The sequence below is a fragment of the Solea solea genome, chromosome 5, assembly GCF_958295425.1.
Source record: "Solea solea chromosome 5, fSolSol10.1, whole genome shotgun sequence".
Lineage (NCBI taxonomy): Eukaryota > Metazoa > Chordata > Actinopteri > Pleuronectiformes > Soleidae > Solea > Solea solea.
The window spans coordinates 2,981,882-3,004,148 of NC_081138.1; the positions used below are offsets into that span (position 1 = coordinate 2,981,882).

The 22,267-nt window shown below is 41.0% G+C and overlaps 1 protein-coding gene across 2 annotated transcripts in view; it reads right to left on the reverse strand.

Annotated features, from left to right (window-relative positions):
* The window catches only part of dagla (diacylglycerol lipase, alpha), a 35,717-nt gene that overhangs the window by 4,842 nt on the left and 8,608 nt on the right, over positions 1 to 22,267 (reverse strand). For both annotated transcript variants that reach the window (XM_058629240.1, XM_058629239.1), the window contains exons 2-18: positions 12,855 to 12,956; positions 12,547 to 12,758; positions 11,294 to 11,395; positions 11,066 to 11,204; positions 10,815 to 10,902; positions 10,262 to 10,396; positions 10,069 to 10,146; positions 9,818 to 9,942; positions 9,299 to 9,449; positions 7,896 to 7,979; positions 6,851 to 6,928; positions 6,581 to 6,661; positions 6,299 to 6,441; positions 4,936 to 5,004; positions 4,772 to 4,844; positions 4,479 to 4,687; positions 3,601 to 3,727 (exon numbers count right to left, since the gene is read on the reverse strand). In XM_058629240.1, coding sequence (XP_058485223.1) covers positions 3,601 to 3,727; positions 4,479 to 4,687; positions 4,772 to 4,844; positions 4,936 to 5,004; positions 6,299 to 6,441; positions 6,581 to 6,661; positions 6,851 to 6,928; positions 7,896 to 7,979; positions 9,299 to 9,449; positions 9,818 to 9,942; positions 10,069 to 10,146; positions 10,262 to 10,396; positions 10,815 to 10,902; positions 11,066 to 11,204; positions 11,294 to 11,395; positions 12,547 to 12,758; positions 12,855 to 12,949 — 1,989 coding nt within the window. In that variant the 5' untranslated portion in view covers positions 12,950 to 12,956. The remainder of the gene's footprint in view (positions 1 to 3,600; positions 3,728 to 4,478; positions 4,688 to 4,771; positions 4,845 to 4,935; positions 5,005 to 6,298; positions 6,442 to 6,580; positions 6,662 to 6,850; positions 6,929 to 7,895; positions 7,980 to 9,298; positions 9,450 to 9,817; positions 9,943 to 10,068; positions 10,147 to 10,261; positions 10,397 to 10,814; positions 10,903 to 11,065; positions 11,205 to 11,293; positions 11,396 to 12,546; positions 12,759 to 12,854; positions 12,957 to 22,267) is intronic.

Sequence of the window (22,267 nt, forward strand, 5' to 3'; positions counted from 1 at the left end):
CCTTTAAGACATTTTTTTTAATGACATCCAGAAAACCGACACGTACTATAAATCTTAACGGCTGATATTACATCCGTTATTATAGTTGTTGTTCAGATAAATGTAAGTGCAATCTAAAGGGTGAGCCCACACCTACGTCAACTGACATTTAACGCCCACAATCAACTACGGTGTCTCTGCAAGAAAACAACAGCATCACATGATGTAACTTGTAGAAAACCCACATCGCAGGAAACTTGGGTTAATAAAAAGTGAGGGGGGGGAAACACACACACACACACACACACACGGCAAATCACGGCAACACTTTGGTTAAATTTAATGAGGTGCTAGAAGGAGCATGGAGCAGATACACAACATGTAATGCAAAAGGATGACAATGGAGCATAAAAATGGCAACACACCAAATGGAGATGAATGTAAACAGTAAACATGTAAAAAAACAACAACAACAACAATGAACAAAGACACAAATAAACATGTTCATTTGAGTCTGTGTCATGCAGACGAGGACGACTCACAAATGAAAACACGAGTGACGTTACATGAGAACGTGTTTGCTGCAGTTGATCAACTACAGCACACAAAAAAAACAAAAAACAATAAACAAAGTGAATCATAAGACAATAATACTAGTAAAGATTTGCATTATAAAATACCCTCTGTAACAAACACATAAATTATTAATCCACATCATGACACAACATTGTGAAATTTACAGTAGAGAATATAAATATATACTATAATTCCAGTTTTTCAAATGGATAATGAAAGCTCTCCAGGTGGAGTCAGTCTGTAATAAGAGGAAATTAGAAATGTGTCAGTCAGCGAGCGGCAGTTTTGCAGGAGAGTAATGGAGCTGAAGAGCGTACTCCATATTTATGTATTTGTGCTCCCTTGTGACTCCATCTGCTGCTGGTGAGTAATTGACTGTTGCTTGAATGGATTATAATTGAGGGGAAAGCTGAATGTGTGCTTTTAAAAAAAAAAAAAAGGGCAAAAAAGGCGAAATAAATGTCGAGAGAAAGAGTGGCAAGCTGCTGAAAGACCCCGGCCAAGAAAGAAAGAGCAGTTAATGTGGAAGAAATTAGGTTACCATGGAAACTTTGTGGATACAAAGAAAACTTGTTAGCTTGAGGAACGGGGGGGGGGGGGGGGGGGGGGGGGGGCAAGTTCACGCCACAACACTTCACCAAAATGTACCGTAGTTGTGAGAGGAGGGGGGGAAAGAAAGAGGGGGAAGGCCGGATGAAGAACAGAGGTGAAAAAGACGATTTCACACAAACCACACGTCGTTAACCTGCGATGCATTCCAGGAATTATTGAGTGACAACATTCCATCACCTCTCATTGTTACTCTGCATCAGCCACGCATTCATTGTAGCAGCAGCAGGTGTTTTATGTTAAATTATTTCTATAATGTAAACTGTAACAAGCACAAAGGCTAATAAAGTTGGGGTTATGAGCGTTATTTGAGGTCCAGCGTGTAATATTAGCAGGGACATCAGTCTGATGCAGTTGTTTTAACGTCTTTAAAACGACTAAAATGTTTAACGGCACATTTGTGCTGATGCGTTTACCACCCGGGCGTACATCCAGCCCTTTTCACACACTGTGGAACAAAATATTTTTGCTCCCATAAAGAAAAGAAATAGCCCACACAACGACCCAATTAAACTGCTGCTGCTGCTGCTGCTGCTTTTATTTACAGTTTTGCAGCCTGCGCTTCGTCGTGAAGCATTTATGTGGCGAGTTAGGGTTTTTGGACGGTTTGGGATTTGATGTTATTCTTTTCCTGAGGATTTTGACCAGTGTCAGACCGTATCGTTGCACCTAAGGAAAGAAACGGGAGCTTACCAACCAACTCCGTTGTTCTCTCACCATTAGATGTCCCTAAAGTCTTATGCAGTGACCTTTAACTATATGCAAAAGAACCAGAAGCACTGTTTGGTACTTCATTTAATAAAGAGCTGTGGGACGGCGTTATCCTGAGAGGAGAAATAAACTCATCAATCCCTTGGATATCAGAGGGAGAGGTCATGCTTGCATCCTCACAAAGCTGTGAGTTGGGCGGGTTTGGTTGCAGTGGAATGCATGAATCGTGTTCAACAGGAGGGGTTTCCAAGTGGGAGTCAGAAGGACTGCTAGAAAAAGGGGGAACAGGCACCAAGCTTGGCTGTGAGGCCGAAGTAGAGTCAAACAGAGGAGGAGGCGGAGCATTAACAGAAGTGGGACAAATGAGGACAGGCAGAGAGACAGAGACGGCGTCAGTGTCTATGAGAGGGGGAGTGCAGGACAGATCTTTGTGGCTTTGTGACGAATCAGACGCACTGTGACTAGAGTTTAATTCTGATTGTGTAGTTATGAACGCAGCGGTACTGTAGGTGGGTTGAGTGACTTCCAGTTCCTCTCGTTCTGAGCTTTCCTGCTCAGACTCCAGGACCTGCAGAAACACCAGAGGTATCACACCACAGACTTACGCACGGCACATGTAAACACACTGTACAGAGAGGGAGGAGCAAAACGGTCGGCTCTGCAGCCACGAGTGTGATCCCCAGACGTGGATCCGTCACATGCAAGCCCAGACAGTACACACCCTGCTATCAAACCACATGTTTCAGTGTTCATGGAATACAGTATGTGCTCAGAAAGACCAGAGAAGACCATGAAACCAACCATGCAAGGTAGAGGGGGGAAAAAATCTGTTAAATGACGAGTCGCATGCAGCAGGTTTCCAAAATGCCTCGCATTCGTAATTGAACATCCAAGGAGCATAGCACTGTTTTCTTTAAAAGCTCTTATTTTGAAAGTACAGGGACATTTATTTAAATGCCAGAGATTTGGTAATTAAATGACAAACATGCAGAGAGTCGTTTAATTACCAACGGTCGAAAAACATACAGATAATTGACTTTATCGTAGAGAAAGTTGTTGTATTCATCAATAATCCAAATCTATTTCTGTTTATGGCTATTTTTTGAGGCTCTTAAACAAAAACTGTCCATATTGTCCCTTCATTTGTCCCATGTAACAAAAATTTACTGGAAAAATGTCACAAAGGCACATGAAGGATACAGTTTTAAACAAGAATCATAAATAACATCATTCAAACTCATTAAGTCTTGGAATGACTGATAAGTTACAGGCTGTGGTCCTGCATAATAAATGACTAGGACTGTATGTCTGTGAGCTGGACAGCACTCATTGTGCACGCTTTTATTACAACGTGTGTTAATAGTCTTCATTGTCCAATCCATAATCCAAAATGTTTTAGTTTTCCACATCTCTCTATTAGTTTCTATTACTGTAAGTGCAGCACTTATCGCAGCGCAACATGGTTCCCCTGTCCCTCTGCGTAACGTGTCGATTTCAAACAGTGATATCCCCCTTTATGCACAATTATTAAACTTTCATTTTCAAGTTCAGGGCTACTCACTCGCTCACTCGCTCACTCACTCACTCACTCACGTTCACCAACCATCAACTGAGTCTCCCGATGTTGGAAATCAGGAACAAATTTAAAAAAAAAAAAGAAGCCACTTCACCACAATTTCAAAACACCCCCCACCAAATCTGACTGCATGCACACATAAAACAGACCTTGTTCAGTCCCTCCATCACCATGTGGGGCATGTGCTCGTTAAGCATGGCGGGTGATATGATGACCTCATTGAAGGCCTTGTTGTCCCCCCACAGAGCCGAGTAGGTTGGATCCTCTTGGCCACAGCTACAGGGAGCCACAGGGGGAGGGAGGGAGGGAGGGAGGGAGGGAGAGAGAGACTGTCAATCACGGGGAAATACAAAGTGAACACACATGTTGACTTAGCAACCGTCTGCCTCCGCGGCCTTCGCCTGCAACGCAGCACGTGTGGGAGTCGTTTCATCCGAGCTTCTTCGTTTGCCGAGATTAGTAATGGAGTTTGTGTCAGACTTTACAAATTTTGCTTATTTTAGAAACCGGGGAAAACTCGTCAGCTGCAGGAAAAGATAATCAACCCGCATGCGACCGTGGCGACATCCACACGAGTTTATTTTCGTTTGAAAACGGTGTCCACGGAGTCCATTACCTAGAGTATATGCATTTTTAAATGGAATACTGAGTAAACTGGATGACGCCTGGATGTAGAATAACTCCAAGTACAATATAAACAGGAAGAAAAATAAAGAGGCTTAAACACACAAAGGAATACTTCACAGACTTGCATTTAGCTTTGGGGAAACGGAGGTTAGGAAGCACAATTTTTCACAAACCCCTATTCTAGTAATACAAATACAAATAGCTAAATGCACTCATGAAGATACAACGACCTGGATGACTGAGAACCTACATTTCAGAGTTAATCTGTTCTCTTCTTCACTTCACTTCACATCACTTACAGCAGAGGTGTTTCACCTCTGACTGTGTTAGAAGCCACGCACACAATTATGTGACCTGACATGACTCGCGTTAATTGCCATAATCAAATTGATTTTCTCACCATGTCTCCGGAGGATGGTTGTGCACCACATGGATGACTCTGCCAGGAGGGTAGAGGGGGGTGGAGGCTGAAAGGGCGATGCTGAGGTCACTGGGGTGGAGCCACAGACAACTGTTGGCAGGTGCCGCGGGCTGAGCCTGAGGATCTTCGACCTCGACCGGAAGCTCCGATTTTGGGATGCATTTGGTGCCTCCCGCGATGATCCTCCACTGTACAGGAGAAAAAGACAGAAAGAAAAATTAGATAACATAATCTTAATGTATCCTCTGTATATTATTTTGGGTTCTTTTCACCTTTGGCTTCTTACTCCTCTGCAAGACTTCCAGAAGATGGCGTCGGAAACCCTCCAGTTGCGAGAGGCCGAGCCTAAGTGAGACAAGAGCAGATCACGTTACTGTGGTACTTCTCTATAAAGTGAAGCAAATCACAATTTATTAGATAAAAGTGGGAGAAATACCTTGGCACCAGGTCTTTTCCTAATACCACAGATGTTACAAATTCTTTGGAGTATTCCATGGCATCCTCACTGAGTGAAAACAAAAAAAAGATTGATGAACTAAGAGGAGAGGAGTTTGATTCACATTTGCAAATTCAACAAATACACATTCATCTATCAAGTGCTTAAAATGTCATAGTGGCAAAAATGTGACTGCATATTTATACTTTGGTTTGGCTCAGTTCTGGAAAGGATGAAAATAAAATGAACAGAGAAGTTGAACTCAAAACAAAACAGGAATCTACAGAGAAAGGGAATCCCTCCATCTGTCGAAAAACACTCTTTTTTTTCCATGAGCATCGAAAAGTGGCAACAAGAGAGATATCAGAGATACTGAATTTGTTCTGTGTTCAAAGTTTGAGAAATCACTTTGTTTTGACGTCAGTTAAATGCAGCAGTTGCTCCAGACTTTATTTTGGCTTGATTTGCATAGTAAACACATTTTAACAGTGCAGACAGCTGCGCAGGAGAGTATCAGATATTTTTGCCAGGGTAGACAGACAAATATGCTAATGAACTCTGATCCACTGGACCATAAATAAACAATTCTGTTTTCTAAAAAAAAAAAAAAATATGAGACTGATGAAAATGCAAACCACAGCCTGTGGGTTTTACCTCCCAACCACTTGTGCCTCAAACTTTACGAAACAATTTTAGAAAATCAATTCTGCGTGACGTTGTGGGATATAGAATTCTCTGTTCAGAGTAGACTGATGGAAAAAAGGAAAAGAGAAAAAAAAAAAGACTCCTGTTTGCGATTGTTTCAAATAAATCAATACTTTATTTGCACGGATTTCACGGTTCTGCTCCCGACCGGGGCACATTTTCTGTCACCACTCAGAATGTGCAAACAGTTCAGTAATAAAGAGGAGCATTTCAATTCCGTTTGGAAAATAATACACTATAACTTCACAGAGCTATAGAAACCATGTCAAATCAGGTTTTAACCTGTCAAATCAAATAAAAGAAATCTAACGTGGTTTAAACACTCATGTGATTTATCATTGAAAAGTGTTTAAGTGGCTGCATAGAGTATAAAACACTAGATATGGGTGTTTTCAATGGCTGATGTCGACCTTTACAAATTCCATTGATTACAGTTTTACATTAAAAACAAAAACAGAACAAGACTTATGGTCTGTTCCAACACTTTGCATTTTGTGTGCACTAAAGTTTCTTTAACAGATTTCTCAAGGCAAAAATGTGTAATAATTGGCATTAATTAAAGATATTTTGCTGATGCAGATCATTGAAAAATGGCAAATACGTCCTCATACTCCACACACACACACACACTCACTGATAGAGAGACAGCTGGACTCACCTTAGAAGGCCACCAGGTGGGGAGTAAGAGTAGCAGTGAAGCGTGGGGTACTGGGGTCTCAGCAGGAAGGAGAGGATAGCAGCAGTGCCTGCACCGAGAGAGTGCCCGACTATCACCAGCCCATAATGCATCGTGCCTTTGCTCTGTGAGGGACAGCCAGAGTCATGACATTCACAACAGCACGATGAAAACTGATATCTGTTTATAATATTTCTTTATATACAAAAGCTTATATATTATCGACTCGTGCCGTTCTTTACACAGTACGGCAAAGTCACGCACCAGGTCTCTGCCGAAGGCTTGTGACAAGATCATTTCCTGCTCCAGCTTCTTCTTGATGTATTCTGCCGAGTAAACCATCCCCTGCGAGAGTGACACAGGAAGAATAATCGACAGGATGTCAGCCTCGTTCATTTCTTACCTAAATATTGAATTATTCTACTATTAACAACTGAAGGGCCGGTGGAGTCTGGAATACTGGCACTCGTTGAAACTTCACAATTAAAATGTCAGGACGGGGGAAGTGTTTTTTGTTAAGCCGTGATCTCTCACCTTGTGGCCAAGCCAGGTGCCTTGCTGTTCCTCTACAGGCAAACGTTCAGAATCCCCAGTGAGATCAGTCAAGGCGTCCTGAAACACACGGGAAACAGAATTGCTTTATGGTCTGCAAATCAGATTATCCATACAGACGTGAGGATTCAGCCAGAATACAAACTCAAAATCTTGCAATTTCTACTCAAAATCACCTCAAGAGTAAGATTTAAGTGAGATAAAGGAGCTTGTTTTTAGACAGTGCATCTTGAATATCTTGTTAAGTGGGCCAGTCTTGAAAACATCTGGTTTTGAGTCACATTTCAGATAAAAACAAGCTTTTTTGAGTTTCTAATCCAATTTCAAGTAGGTGGTGGACTTAAATCTTGAACAGTGTCACAGTTATAGAACTAAAAATGAGTTAAATACACTTGATGACAAAAAAAAGATGCTACTTTTGAGGGGAAAATACTATTTTTGAGCATCAAAAGCTTATTATGAGACACAAAACATCACAATACGAGTAAAATAAAGCTAAAAATGAGTTTTAACAACCAAGAGAATTTTTTTTACAGATTTTTTTTTGCTTTTTACAAGCAAAAATATCTTGTATTCATTTTTTTTGTGGCCTTTTTTCCATTGCAATAGGTACGATCTGTACTACACTATACTGTTGGCCTTTCAGTTCCATTCTGCATATACCTACTCTTCGCTTTGTGACACCTGCTATGATGCACAGCTTGGAGACAATAGCACTGTCTGAAAGACAGGAAGCAGAGCTGGAGGTGGCAGAGCTGAAGATGCTGAGATTTTCGCTTTCGTGACCAGGACGGACGGGATTAGAAATGAGCATATTCAAGGGACAGCTCAGGTTGAGCGGGGTTTGGAAATAAAGTAAGAGAGTCATGGTTGAGATGGGATAGTGGTTATATTGGACAGAGGATGTTGAAGATGGAGCTGCCGGGCAGGAGGAAAAGAAGAAGAGCACAGAGACGGTTCATGACACAAGGGAAAGGACAAGAATATCTACTGACCGCAGAGTGGTCAGTAGATATGTAGACGTTACCTTTGGTGATAGGGTGCCTCTGATGCTGATGACAACCTTCTTTTTCCCGTGATCCACTGCCACAAAAAACGGAGTCTCGTAGACCTGTGTGGAGGATGAAAAGCAGATACACTTGATTATAGCGTAAAGAGAACAAATACATCATAGTTTCAATTGCAGTCCAGCAAACTAAGCACTTCCAGAGTCTTTGTCATCAAACTATTCTCAGCTTGGCACAGTCGTGCACGGAAATCACTCAGCGAGAGGAATTTATAGATGGAAACTGGCAAACTTCACTGTGTAGTGCTCTGCTTTACAAATCAACACTGTGTGGCTCATGAGATTCTCATGCGAATTCTCACAGAATTCAACACAGGAATAGACTTTAATTCAATATTGTCTGCAGTTAAAACAAGAATTCAAAAGGCGGCTACATCCAGACTAAGAGCATTTTGAAATGAAAACGGTCTGCATCCAGAAGAGAGAAGTAATCTGCCTCCATACCAACACATCTAAAAACACACGTCACGTGACCATTCAGGAACGTTGAGTGTGTGTGTGTGTGTGTGCCAGTGTAAACAGGAAGCTGTTTCTCTCCTCTGCAGTTTTAAGTTTTTAGAAAGTACTATTAATACGAGAGGTTTAAAAGTACGAAGAAGGATTTACTGGGAAACCGAAAAGTTCCAACAGAGCTTTTCGTACGCAGCTGATAGTCGAGCAAATGAGAACCAGACAGGAAGCGAAAGTGGGTAATTGTCTCTGTTTCTGCCTGTCCAGACGAAAAAACCAGCCCTGGAGTTTTCAGCGTTAGGGGTAGTTTGAACAGCTGAGTACAATTGATAGGAAAATGGGACAGTGTGGATGTAGCCTTAGAGATGGCGTCAGTAAGAAACCCCTCCCTTTTTCATAGCTCTTTAAACTGGAGGTGACCTACTCAGACCATGATAGAAAAATACTGTATTGGTCCCATGTCTCAATGACACTTTTGTTCCACATTAACGTGAGTGTGGACCAGGCACCAGTAAAAATACAATGCTGAGATCACCCGAATGGGAACCATCCCCTCCTCAGCCACACCTTAGGATTCTGTCCATGAAGTCTCACACCTACCGAGAGCACATTGATCATAAATAAGTTCGTCCTTCACCGTCATAGTTGCCAAGGATGTGGACAGAGCTCTCGTTCTGCACCTCCAAAACAGACACACATGATGGCCAGGCACTACAAAATAAAGTCACTCAATCATCAGACAAGCTCCAGGTGAGTGGATATGTGTGGATTTGACAAGGGGACTGTATGGTTTTGGAAAGACAGCGGTGTATCTGAGGCTCAGGGACACTAAATCACAGGCTTCCGTTGTTTTATAAAGGAACTGAAGCCCAAACACCTCGGACTACTCCTTAGCGCGCTGTTGGACTACTCACTGCATCATGGCAGGATGTGTAGACAATGTGAACCTGCTTGAGGTCCCGATCCAGGAAGTGCCTGCGTATGGCCAGGACATTACAGCCACAACAGTTGTCCTCCTCCACTGTCACGGACTGAGACAACCGAGAGCTGGACATTGATGTACATCTTGAGGGAGATGGGGGGGAAAAAAACAGGCGACAAATGTCAAATTTATTTGTACACCGATCAATACTTTTCTAACATTTTCTGACATTTTGTGAACCAAACGATTACTCGATTAACTGACGAAATACTCCACAGATTAATCGATTATGAAAATAATCGTGAGTTGCAGGGGTATAATCTCACATCGCAGTGTAGGAAATCTGGATGGGAGTGTGTAATGAATTCCCCGTTGCTGTCAATTGGTCTTTTCCTTATTTTCCTCAGTGGATTACCACGTGGATTAAGTGTTAATGCATGTGAGGAATTATCTGCACTTGCAAAGCTCAAAAGGATGACAAATGTGCGGGTGTGTGTTTTTCAGTGCTTACGGGCAGGAGCTGGCGAGGCGGCACAGCCCACAGGCAGGTTTCCTCATCAGGTACATGGGCCAGCCATATGCAGCCAGGGCAAAAAGCATGTAGTAGCACACGTCCTTGTACATGTTCATCTCAGCCTAGAGGAGGAAAAGACGGACAAATGAATCAATTTTAATGCAGATATGTCTAAAGATTACAGTTCTTCTCTAGACTTCTCTAAATGTGATTTCAGAGATTCATGAAGGCTGAAAGTGGAAACTCACCGAATTTTTAAGGTCCAGGTATCTTGTATTACGTGTTACAGGCATTCCAGATAAGAAGGCTAAAATGTCATTGTTGGCCTGAAGAGGAGAAAGCAGAAGATACAGTTTTTTGTTTTTTTTTTCCATTACAACACATGCACTGACAAATACATAAATAAAACACTAACAGATATGTTTTTACAGGCAGTGATACCTGGTCCAGGATAGCAGATCTCTTCGACCGCTGCCTCTGGCGGAGAAGAACCAGGCCAGCAATAATGTCACTAGGCACAATGTCCAAGTCTCTGAAGAACTCTGCAAAAAGGCTGGCCACTTCTGAATACGCATCCTGGACCGGCATGGATTGGAAAAGGCAGAGTAATAAAAACAGGAATGAAGGACAGGAAGTTTGCCTAACACTGTGTTTATTGTGCTCTGTAATACTGTTAATACTTCTCCCCACAGAAATGACACATTTATAGGAAATGTGCTATTTCACATATCTGGTGTTATTATTTACTTTTTTCGTGAAACTACTTTGTTGCCAGATGTCACAAATCTTTTTTAAGACGACTCAAAATCATTTTCCATTCACACTGTACATGAACGACTTCATATCAGTGCCGAGTCGCTGAGCAATAAGCTCCTTTATGTCGCAGTGATGATCGAATCATGCCAGAGACGCATTTCTGCTTTTATTCATTTCGGTTTTCCTTTAATCGCTGAGAGGAAACTGTAAGTGCGAACATGTGTGTGTCGTGACTCACTGATTGTGTATCCTGGGCTCTTGTGCAACACATGAAGAACTTGAGTCTCCTGCTCCAACTGCTGGCTTGGCCCTCCTCTAGCCTGTGTCTGTTGAGGACAGATGGAACAAGTCAGCAAAAAAAACTGTCAGGGCTGAATTTGTGTTAAAAAACCAGGAAGGCGTTCACGGCTCTTGAGTTCTGCTTGTTTTTTTTGTGTGTAAAGGATAAATGAAGGAACTAAAATGGAGTATCTAAAGGCCGGCTAATACCTGAGTGTGTACGTTGTGAGGTTTCGCTGACGCCGACGGGTGGCTTTCAGTTTCACAAACGTCCGACCCGTGGGATCAAATGTGCACATGAGGGTGATGCAAACGCTGAGTATCACGAGCCAGTTGCATGCAACGATTCCTGCAGGGAATGAAACAGAAATTCACGTTTAAGAATTAAGAAAAATCTTTTACGATAAACATATCAGTCTCCATGAGATATTCACTCACCCAAAGCCAGGTTTTTGGCTGTGACATCAGAGCACGGCTGGTAATATTGGACAAGCCAGGCAATTCCTACCACAGCGTATACCAACTCGACTAACAGAATAGCTGGAACGAGAGAGAGAAAAAGGGGAATAATGATCAATGTCAGTCGCTGTATGTTCAAATCTTAACTTTAAACACCTCAAACTAGAGCGGCAACTAACGATTATTTTCATAATCGTTTCATTTGTCGATTATTTTCTCGATTAATCGTTTGGTCCATAAAATATCAAAAAAATGTTGATCGGTGTTTGTCAAACCTGGAAATGATGATGTTCTCAAACGTCTTGTTTTGTCCACAAACCAAATTTTTTTCACTTTGAATGATTTCTTTGTTATCCAGAGCAAAGAAATGAAGAAAATATTCACATTTAAGAAGCTTAAACAATTGGAAAGCTTCAAACTGATTAATCGATTATCAAAATAGTTGTCGATTAATTTAGTGATCGATTAATAATCGATTAATTGTTTCAGCTCGACCTCAAACCCTTACAACCACCTTAATCCCAACAAGAATCATAGAGGGAATGTGTAAACAGGCCTCATATAACATTGGAGGATGTCAGCTTCCACCAAAGAGTCAAGTTAGTTTACATCCAGAGTGACTCATGCAATACATGTAATATAGACTTTCAATCGCTTTATAAAAGGTGTTGCTGTACGTTTATTCTATCAAAATCGCATAAATTTAGTGAATTACTTCCAAAAAATAAAGTGGCAATGACTTGAACGAGTATTTGTGTGAGTATTTGGGCCAGATGAAATTCCACCGCAGGGTCCCCGAGAGAAGAATTCATGACAGTGGGATGGATGGACGACCCAAACGCATAAATCACTTGTGTAACGATGCCATTTCTGCCGCTATGGGGTCCTCAAACAACGCTAAGTTTGATGATGCTGGGAAGCAGCGTGGGATCATGGGAGTTGTTGTCTCGCTGTGTCTCAATTGGTTCTGCTGCGTATTTATTTATGCTTTACTGGGAGAGCTCGGTCAGCGGAACGTGCAGCAAATAGCAACGAGCAGTCATGATTCATTTATGACAAACAAACAACGCAACCAGCGATCTAGTAATATTTCTCACTCTGATGTGTCATAGGGGGGTTTGACGGATAAGTTACAGAAGAATAAAGCGAATTATGTCGTTAAAAGGCGGCCAAAATGAAACGGTCAGTTACCTTGAATACAAATGACATACGTGTGTGTCTGGATGTCTCACCTAGTCGTATGTAGATGACGTACTGTACAGCCTCCCTGGGCTGTGTGTACAAAATGCTGCCTCTCATGCTCAACCACATGATGGCGCTCTCACAGATCAGGCAGCTGACCAGGATGCCCAGGTAGCCTCTGCCATGGTCCACCAGTGTAATGGAACAAGACTGGTCTGAGCCATAAGGGAGACCGAAGAGAACCACGGAGAGAACCACCAACCTGAGTGTGACGGAGGAAGTAATAATGAACATAACACACACACTGATAAATCAAACATATGTCAATATCAATACACTGAGAGAAACACCGACTCACCAGATGCAGTGTAATATAAAAAGGAAAAGGGCGGGCAGCACCAGGTCATCACTGCCAACTGACCAGCGCCGCCGAAACATCACCATGCCAGGCATCACTGCCCTGTAGAAAGAGCAAAGATTTTAGGATTGAAACTTCTCTTCAGACCTGTTATTAACATCTGTCCTCAGTTATCACAGGCATACTTAAAAATGCATCCTGGATGTGACCACAGGGGATCGGATCTGGCTTCCCCCGCACTTTACTGAAATACACGCCGACTTCCATTCTTTTCACAGACACAAAATTTTGTTTTTCAATGAGTCTGGAAAAAAAACCTCAGAATGTCATTCCTACGATCAGATTTGAGGACACAGTCCAGACCTGAAGTCACCGAGATCGGCCGGTGATCGCATCACTCAGGACGGATGTTATCAAGTCTGAATGAGGTCCATGACCCATTTCTCACAAGGGGTGTAAACTGGCGGCCCGGGGGCCCCATGTGGCCCTCCAATCGATTACATGCGGCCCGCCCACCATTGTGTTGAGGCACATCTGCCACTGAAGTGATGGAATACAGACAGAATATAAGACTATATGTATTTGGTAGCAATATTATTATTATAATACGAATAAGACATTTGGTTGTAATCATTGCTTTATTAAATGTATTACACTCAACATTAAATTACATATATTTAAGCTGTTCATTATTTGCCAAGTTTCTATTTATTTCTCTGTTTTTGTGCATCATAAATGTGTTTTTATTGTGAAGTATACATCATTTTATAACAAGACAAGCACTTTTACTTTGCAATTCTGTCTAATATCATAATGAATATCGTATATTGCCCACCCACTACTAAATAGTTGTTTTTTTTCTCTAGACCGGCCCCCTCTTGACCAGACTAGATGCTCATTGGCCCCCAGGTCATTTGAGTTTGACACCCCTGCTTAAACGATACGTCCAATATAACGTGCATCATAGAGTCATGTGCATAGAAGGCTTGACCCATCCACCCAAAGACATGATATGAAGTGGTTTCCACTCAATGACCACAGTTTCCAGGTCCTTCCCCCCCTTTTAATTTGGAAACAGCAAGTAGTAAGAAATGGCTAGAGGGTAGGAATGCAAAAATAGCATGTAGTAAATAGTAATTTATCAATTTACTCTCATTTAACTCTCAACTGCAAGTTTTCTTAAGCATAACTATTAGTTTTCCTACCAGTTAGTTGGCCTACTATGTCTCTTTGTATGGCGCATACCTGCTAATCATTCAATTAAAACAATGCTTCCTTTATCCACATCCTTAGACTGGAGCAAACTGTTGTTGTGTTCCGTAATCTGGGTGATAATGAAAATAGACTCGCACAAAGACTGAGTGGGAGACAAAAATAAGTGGGTGATACTGTAACAGAGAACAGAAAGAAAACCCACTTTCATATATGACGGTGCCACGCCGAGTATGGTCATGTGATCGTCCTGTCCGTTCTTTTTGTTTGGAGGACACGGAGAGTCTCCTCAAGTTGCCTCTGGGCTAAACTGAAATGACGTGTAAAGGACACAGCAGGACGGGACGAAGGAGCCACAGAGAGGCTGATGTAGGCCTTCTGCTGTTGATACAGGCTGATGCAGCCTTTATGGTGCAATGCTACGGCATATTTGTTCCTGCTCTATCAAAAGTATGCCATCCATCATGCTATAACCACTATACACACTCACTTTATTAGATATACATAACTGCTTGTTCAGACTCCATGACTGTGGACATGATCAAGACAACCTGCTGAAGTTAAAAGAACGGGGGAGAAAGGTGACTGTAAATGTGACGTGATTGTTGGTCACAACACGGGCTGGTCTGACTATTTCTGGCAGAAACTGCTGAGACACTGGGATTTATTTTCACAAACACACAGTCATCTCTAGTGTTTAGAGAATAGTCCAAAAATAAGAGAAAATGTACAGCAATATCCTGGGATGACCAGATATAGAGGCTCAACTATAAAGTATCCACTTGTTACAACTAGGGCTGGAAGTAACGATTAATTTCATCATCAATTAATCTATCCATCTATCAAACCGATGAATCAATTCCCAAAATAGTTTAAATTTAGTAATCGATTAGTCAAATAATCGTTGCAGCCCTAGTTACAACCAAGGTATGCAGAAGACCAGACCGACTGCCACTCCTGTCCCTTTATTAGAAGTTATCTATACCTAATAATGTGGCTGGTGAGTGTTCTGTATACTGCTGCAAGAGGGTATCAATAGGTTTAAGATTAGATTTATTGGTTCAGAATTATTCTCAATCCTAAATTGGATAATTCCCACATGAAATGTAAATGTAGAATTTCAAGTAATCCTGTCTGGAATGGATAAACACTGCAACAACCATGATATGTTATTCATTTCATGACGGATTTGACTGTCACTCCAATAAAAATCCAAGATAAACACATATTCACATTGATCTGTGTTGATTTTAGAACAAAAAGACTTCCCCTCACCCAATTATTCTTATTATTTGTCCACAAAATTTTCATATCAAGAATTATGAAGTAGTTGAAAGCACCAGAAATTATTTGACCTTGTTTCTACTCAATCAAGAAAGCACCAAATTATCTAAATGGAAAAAGAAGAAAAAAGAGAAGGTTTTTGCCACCTCCTACAGTACATACAGCAGCTCTCAGTATGGATGTGTGAAGTCTTACTAAAAAACACAGACATTTTCTCTGAACAAGCAACATTTTACAAACCTCTCTCTATTCTGTGGCCTCACACACAGAAACACTGGAGACCTTGTCGTTAAAACAGGTTCCAATAACCCCAAGTTCACTGGACCATTAACTTTTTCTTTTAGTATTCACAATCCAGGAGCTGGACAATTGTAAAATAAAAGCCCTATTCTATGCTCAGTTACAAACATTAAAACTATACGGGAGACTTTTACTGGCCCATGGTTTAGCAATGGACCCTTTTTATGCCTTTATTTCCAAAGTGGCTGCTTATGAAGCGTAAACACCTGCGCTGATTTGCATCATCTCCGAACACGTACAGATCAAACATCTCCCGCTTTTTGTTTGGCACCGACATGAAACATGGACTATCTTTAGAACAAAAGACACATGCTTTTTAGCATGACTATGACAGACTTCATCACACAAATTGGATAACACTGGATAAAGGAGGTTATGTTTCTGGCTTTATGAACAGTGGCATTACTTAAAAAAGGGCAGGATGGATTTGGATTAAATTTTCCAGGAATCTAGGTTACGGCCTAAAGCAGAATTGGAGGAATGGTGAGATTTTGGTAGTGATTTAGATACAGATTTTTCTAATAACCTTGCAGGACCTTGCATGGTTCACTTTTAGTGGAACTTTCTGAATACTTTCTCAATTCTTTTTATTGGTTAGTTCAGCTATTCGCGCACGTACACTTTAAATACTGGCCTGTTTTGGAAGAAGCAGAGGCCCTTTAGTTTAGGGAGCACATAGTTCCATTAACACATGAGTGATAATAGCTGTGCTAACAGTTTCACACGTTCTTCTACTGCTGCCATGTGTATAGCTGACAAATTAAAACCTTTAACTAAGCAGCATTACAACAATAATTCTAAGCTTTTCTGCTGCGTATGCAGGAGCCATTCATTTAATTTCTATTTTCTTATGTACTGTATGTGAAGGCCAGCCATATTGTTGATTATGAGAGGGAATAATATTGTTATTGTTTGTAACTCAGTACTTAATGATGTACACAAGTAATGGACACTTCAGTGTACGACTGACTGCACTGGAAATAAACCCATATTTGCACATACTGTATCCTAACGTTGGCTGGATAATGTGACAAAAAGGCAGTCTTACATCTAAATGTGAATCGCAACTAATCAGAAGACTTAGAATAATACCAAAAAGAAGAAATGAATTGCAAAACTAGTTTTCCTTTAGAAGAGTAAATGGAGCAGACCTTCACTTTTCACCTGACTGTGAAATGCCTGTTGCTGCTGCGTGAAAATTTACATTCAGCAGCAAAGAGGTTTCCCTTTCCATTCAGGAAAGTGTGAGTGTGCAGCGTCCAAAAGGAGTCGCGATGAGACCCTCGCTAACACGGACTGAAAGGCACAGTCAACTCGGTCATGCATTCCTGTCTTCAAACAACAATGTACCTGAGACATGGTTCATACCGTGCACTCAAAACCATATCAGCACAGCAGCTGTCGTAGTCCAAGACAGTAGAAACAAACCTATGATGATGCTATAATACAAAAACAACCTGAATGGTATTCTGTACAGCGTAGACTCAGGGATGCACCAGGAACTGCAGGAGTGAAGGAAAATTCATGCCATAGACTGGGCTGTGAGTGCAAGTGATTACAACTACCTGCAGAGGTCAAACAAGCACTACTATGAAGGGCTACAGCCAGTGGGGGGGTTGCACTGATTGCCACATATTTAAGACAGACACACACAGTGTCTTCCACAGCAAATGACGTGAGAGACGAAAATTAAACTTGCAAGTATGAGAACTCTTCATCTACAGATTCCAGTTATCATTGTATTGTGGCTGCATTTAAGGTAATTCAATAGAGTGAAGGAAACCAGGGGCATGCAAATAGGTTCATGTGACTCAAATCTCAACTACTCTGTCTGGGTCGGAGTAATATTAAAAGAGGACAGTGGAAAGACGGAGGGAGAAAAGAAAGAAGGGGGAAAAAAGAAAATTTCATTTAGGTCACAACAATCAGGCCAGAGAAATCATGCAGATCTCTTAAACGCAGAAGCCACACACAAGACTGACAGGGACACTCCCCCAGGCCTGATGTGACAATATGTTGTTTTTTTTTTTTTTGTTTTACTCCCAGCAGAGACTTCAACGATGGAAAATATATTATGACATAATTAGAAATCGATGGAGCTCAGAGCGAGACGGCGCAACCTTCTGCTCAGTGGAGTTTTGTTTAAAAAGCCTGATTTAATGGTGTGTCAGTTCTTTACAATCCATGGATTTTCTTCACTGCTTATCCTGTCACATCCCAGCATGCACTGGGTGATTTATGATTTCAAAATGAAATTCTGTTGTTGCACTGAGACTATATATATATATATATATATATATATCTTACTTCAAAGTAGGGAAGTCCTGATCCTGATCTCAAGTACCAGATTAGAACAGATCTGAGCTCGATAACCAGTTAATGCCTAACCCTATACATGAATAGGGTTACATGTTCTACCTCATAATGAGCAAGTTTTTGTCTCCATGAGGACTACTGGTCCTGACAAGAAAAGGTCCTAGTCAGGTAACAAACACAAGACCACAAACACACTTTTGTAAGGACCAAAATAGGTCAAACATTGCTGTAAGTTAAACGACGACACTCTTACAACACAGTATTAGGGCCATTTTTTTTGCCTTGACGGGATTAAACTTGAAATTTCGAGAATAAAGTTGGCCTTTTATGTCGAGATTTAAGTCAACATATCGAGATTAAACTTGATCGACATGTCGTCTTGAGTTTTTGACCTGCTGAAACTCTTTTCTTGACAGTAGGCGGTAAAATATCAACGTAAAGTCTCTCTCTTTAGTGACCGCAGTCTGAGACTGGCTGTCCAGATTCAGCGGTCGCTCTCTCGGACACATCGAGGCGGAAAGTCGAGATTAAAGTCGACATGTCGAGATTAATCCCGTCAGTCTCTTCAGACTCGTCTCCTCCGTGTTTGTACGGAATATAAATGTAAATGCTGTGGCATCAAACCACCTGTTCAACAAAGAGCAATTGTTCAACCATATCGGTCACAGTTTGACGACTTGCTGAACACAAACACAGGTCTGAGCTAACAGAGAGCTGGTGACTCCTCCGCCCTCTTTAACCACCAGTAATCACCACGGCCTCACAGCAGCAGCACGACAGACAGATGACAGACGCGTCTGCTCTTCTATCTCGCTAAACTTCAGTATAAAACAGTGGTTCTCAAACCTTTTATGCCAAGTATAACCTGAGAAAATATTGAGCTATCCAAGTACCATCATTATTATTAAGTATAAGTAGTATCAGCACTTTCTTTTCAAACTTTTTCAAACCCTTTAGAAATCCAGAAGACTCAAGGCTTCAGTCTTTCATATTGGCTTTTTAGGATTTTATCGATTATGCCCTGAGAGGCAGAGTCATAATTTATTAATTTATCAGCCCTCTTATTGCCTCACGTCTCCTCCTCCTCCTCCCCAGGATCCACAAAGTGTTCCTGGTTGGCTCTGAGGTTAAAGCTGATAAAGACCCCAATCTTTTAATTTAATCTTAGAAACCGGGTTTGTAAATTAGCTTTTCAGTGGTTGCAGTAATGAATTCATGTTATGATTTGGATGAACCACAGCTTTCATAATTGTATGACCAAGACACGATGAGCAAAATAAAACAGATTCATCTTTAATGTTCCGAATTTTTTCTTAATATTTGTATTCTCGTTTGATTTATTGAATTTGTTAATGATTGCCCTCATATGATGATGTCTAAATATGTGCCATCAACACTGACACACATGTAAATACAAGGCATTTAGTGTTTACATTGCATTTAGACAAACAACACGTCATTATCACGACGAGTTGTCTTCTCATAAATCATTTCAAGACAACCGTGAGTGAGCCAGACTAACTTGTATTTCACTCTATATTCAGGCTGCGTTCTCACCACTATCAGGGGCGACCACAGTACCCACAGCTCCTGAGGTTCATCAGTCATTTCCATTGATCATTCCACAGGTTCTGGGGAGATCAATTATGCCAAGAACACCACATAAACAAAGGTCCCGGTCACAGTAGCTTCACTTCTTGCTGAACATCAAAACTAAAATTCACTCTCTGCGTCGATATAAGCTTTTCAAGTTCAACGCTGTCTATTTCATAAATTAAAACGTTCCAGCTCAAAGTACACAACGCTTATAAATTGAGCACGAGAAATCTATCAGGCTGCACAGACAAAAACAGACAGAATCCAGCCTGTTTCTCTTGTAATCAGTGCACATCTCATCAGGACTGACCTCTGCTGAAATGAGCTCCGCTAGCCTCATTTCAAGGAAGTCGACTCAGGCCATCAGTCCACGCCATAACCCTGCGTCGTCAGTAATAGCAGTTGCCTTCTCAAGGACTTTGCCGTCCATCATGCAGAGGATGTTTGCCTATTAGTGTTTGCCGTTTGGCTTCAATAGCGGTCATTAGCAGATGCATTTAGACTTATTTTCACCGCAGTAAAACGCTGCATTAAGTTACATTACATTCACCCGAGTTTGACAGGGCTCAAAGGGAAGTTGACCTCGATTGCGGCGACAGTTGAAACTATTCCAGATCATCTAAGGGTGTCAAACTGGCGGCCCGGGGACCACGTGTGGCCCTCCAATTGATTACATGCGGCCCACCCACCATTGTGCTGAAGTGATGGAATACAGACAGAATATAAGACTATATGTATTTGCTAGCAATATTATTATTATAATACGACTAAGACATTTGGTCATAATCATTGCTTTATTAAATGTATTACACTCAACATTAAATTAGATATATTTAAGCTGTTTTAATTACAGTTATCCTCGTCATTATTGGCCAAGTTTTCTATTTCTTTCTCCGTTTCTGTGCGTCATAAATAAAAAGTATACATCATTTTATAACAAAACAAGCACTTTTACTTTGCAATTCCGTCTAATATTATAATGATTATCGTATACTGCCCACCCACTACTAAACAGTTGTTTTTTTCCCCGCTTTTTTTCCTCTAGTCCGGCCCCCTCTTGACCTGACTAGATACTCATTGGCCCCCAGGTCATTTGAGTTTGACACCCCTGATCTAAGAGAACAGGTATGAGTATGATGGCAAGTCTTTCTTCATTCAGTTTCATTCAAAAAGGCGCGTGGCTTAAGTCACACCTGAACATTTGATTAAATTGATGAAACCATCGCAAATTTAGAAGAGATAACACATTCTGTAGTTTGCTGAAAACTGCTTGTCATACTATTGCTTTACAATGCCCAGCCTCCATGCAGTATATTGTTGTTTAACTATGGATAGATCACGATCTGAAAGTATTTCCTGTCCTGCATGTAATAGGCTTGGTGCTAATTGATGATTGATTTTTACTCATATTGATTTTATTTTTTTTTATGTGAATTTGCTCAGTGGTGGAAAAGCAGTTATGGGTGGAACGTTTCATGCTGAAGTGCAGTATGTCGGTTATTTTAATTGTAAAAGTAGATTGTAAAGATTGTAAACCTATATTGTTACACTCGGCAATGTAAATCTTCATAATCAGCACAACTTTATGCTCATCTATGGTCAAATTTTCTATCACATATTCTTAAATAATTAAAGTAGAGCTGCAACTATTTATTTGGTACAGAAATTGTCAGTTTTGTGTATTTCCCAAATCTCAAAATGATTTTTTTTGTCAAATGGAGCAAAGAAACCAGAAAAGATTCACATTTAAGAAGCTGAAAAATCAGAAAGCTTGTTTTTGATTATCTAAAAAAAACACAAACACAAATAATTGATGATCAAAATAGTTGACAATTAATTAAGTAATCACTTAATCGAATAATCGATGCAGCCTAATTTGGACATGTACCAAATCAGTCCTTTAATGGCACAGAGGGAATAGTTGAGAAATCCTTTTCAAGACTTAAACCTCCACACACACCGCAAGCCCTGCCTGAGATTAAGAGATTAAGAGAGAACAGTAAATGTCTAAAACCTGACTTTCATTTTCACTCAAACTAAAATTGTCACTCCTGTGATTTGAACATTGCACATAATTGTGATAATATTGTGATAAACTGTTCCCTGCTTTCTGCACCAGGCATGAGTCATGCAAACGCTTGACTCTCATCCTGAGCGAGTGACACCGTCTAAATCCAGATGACATGTGTTTTGTGTGAAAGACTGACATATTCCTGCATGTGAGCAATGCTTTTGTGCTCCAACCAGCGTGCTACTGTGTGCCAGGCGCAGGCCCATGACCACGTGATGCAACAACAATGACGGCAACAACAATAACAGGGTTCCCCGTCTGTCATTATGGCTTTGTCTTTGACATAACCGTTGAAACAATCAGGGCACAGACACGGAGCACAGACATGGAGAATTGTCTGATGCATCTTCAACAAACCCTATGACCGAAAAGAAGAAAATCTAATTTATATGTAATACATGTACATGTTCCACCACTGCGGGTAAAAGGTCAACTTTAACTCACCTGGTCTCACTGCTCTGAAAGGGAATACAAATACGTCAATACAGCACTCCCACACTGACCCTGTGCAGACCTGGTATTAACAATCCCTCTCTGTCATCCACTCACATGTGGACAGCTTTAAGTATGATTGTTCACACCTGACATTCAAATGTGTCCTGAATGAGTCTTGTGTGAGCGCACGCTGTATGAT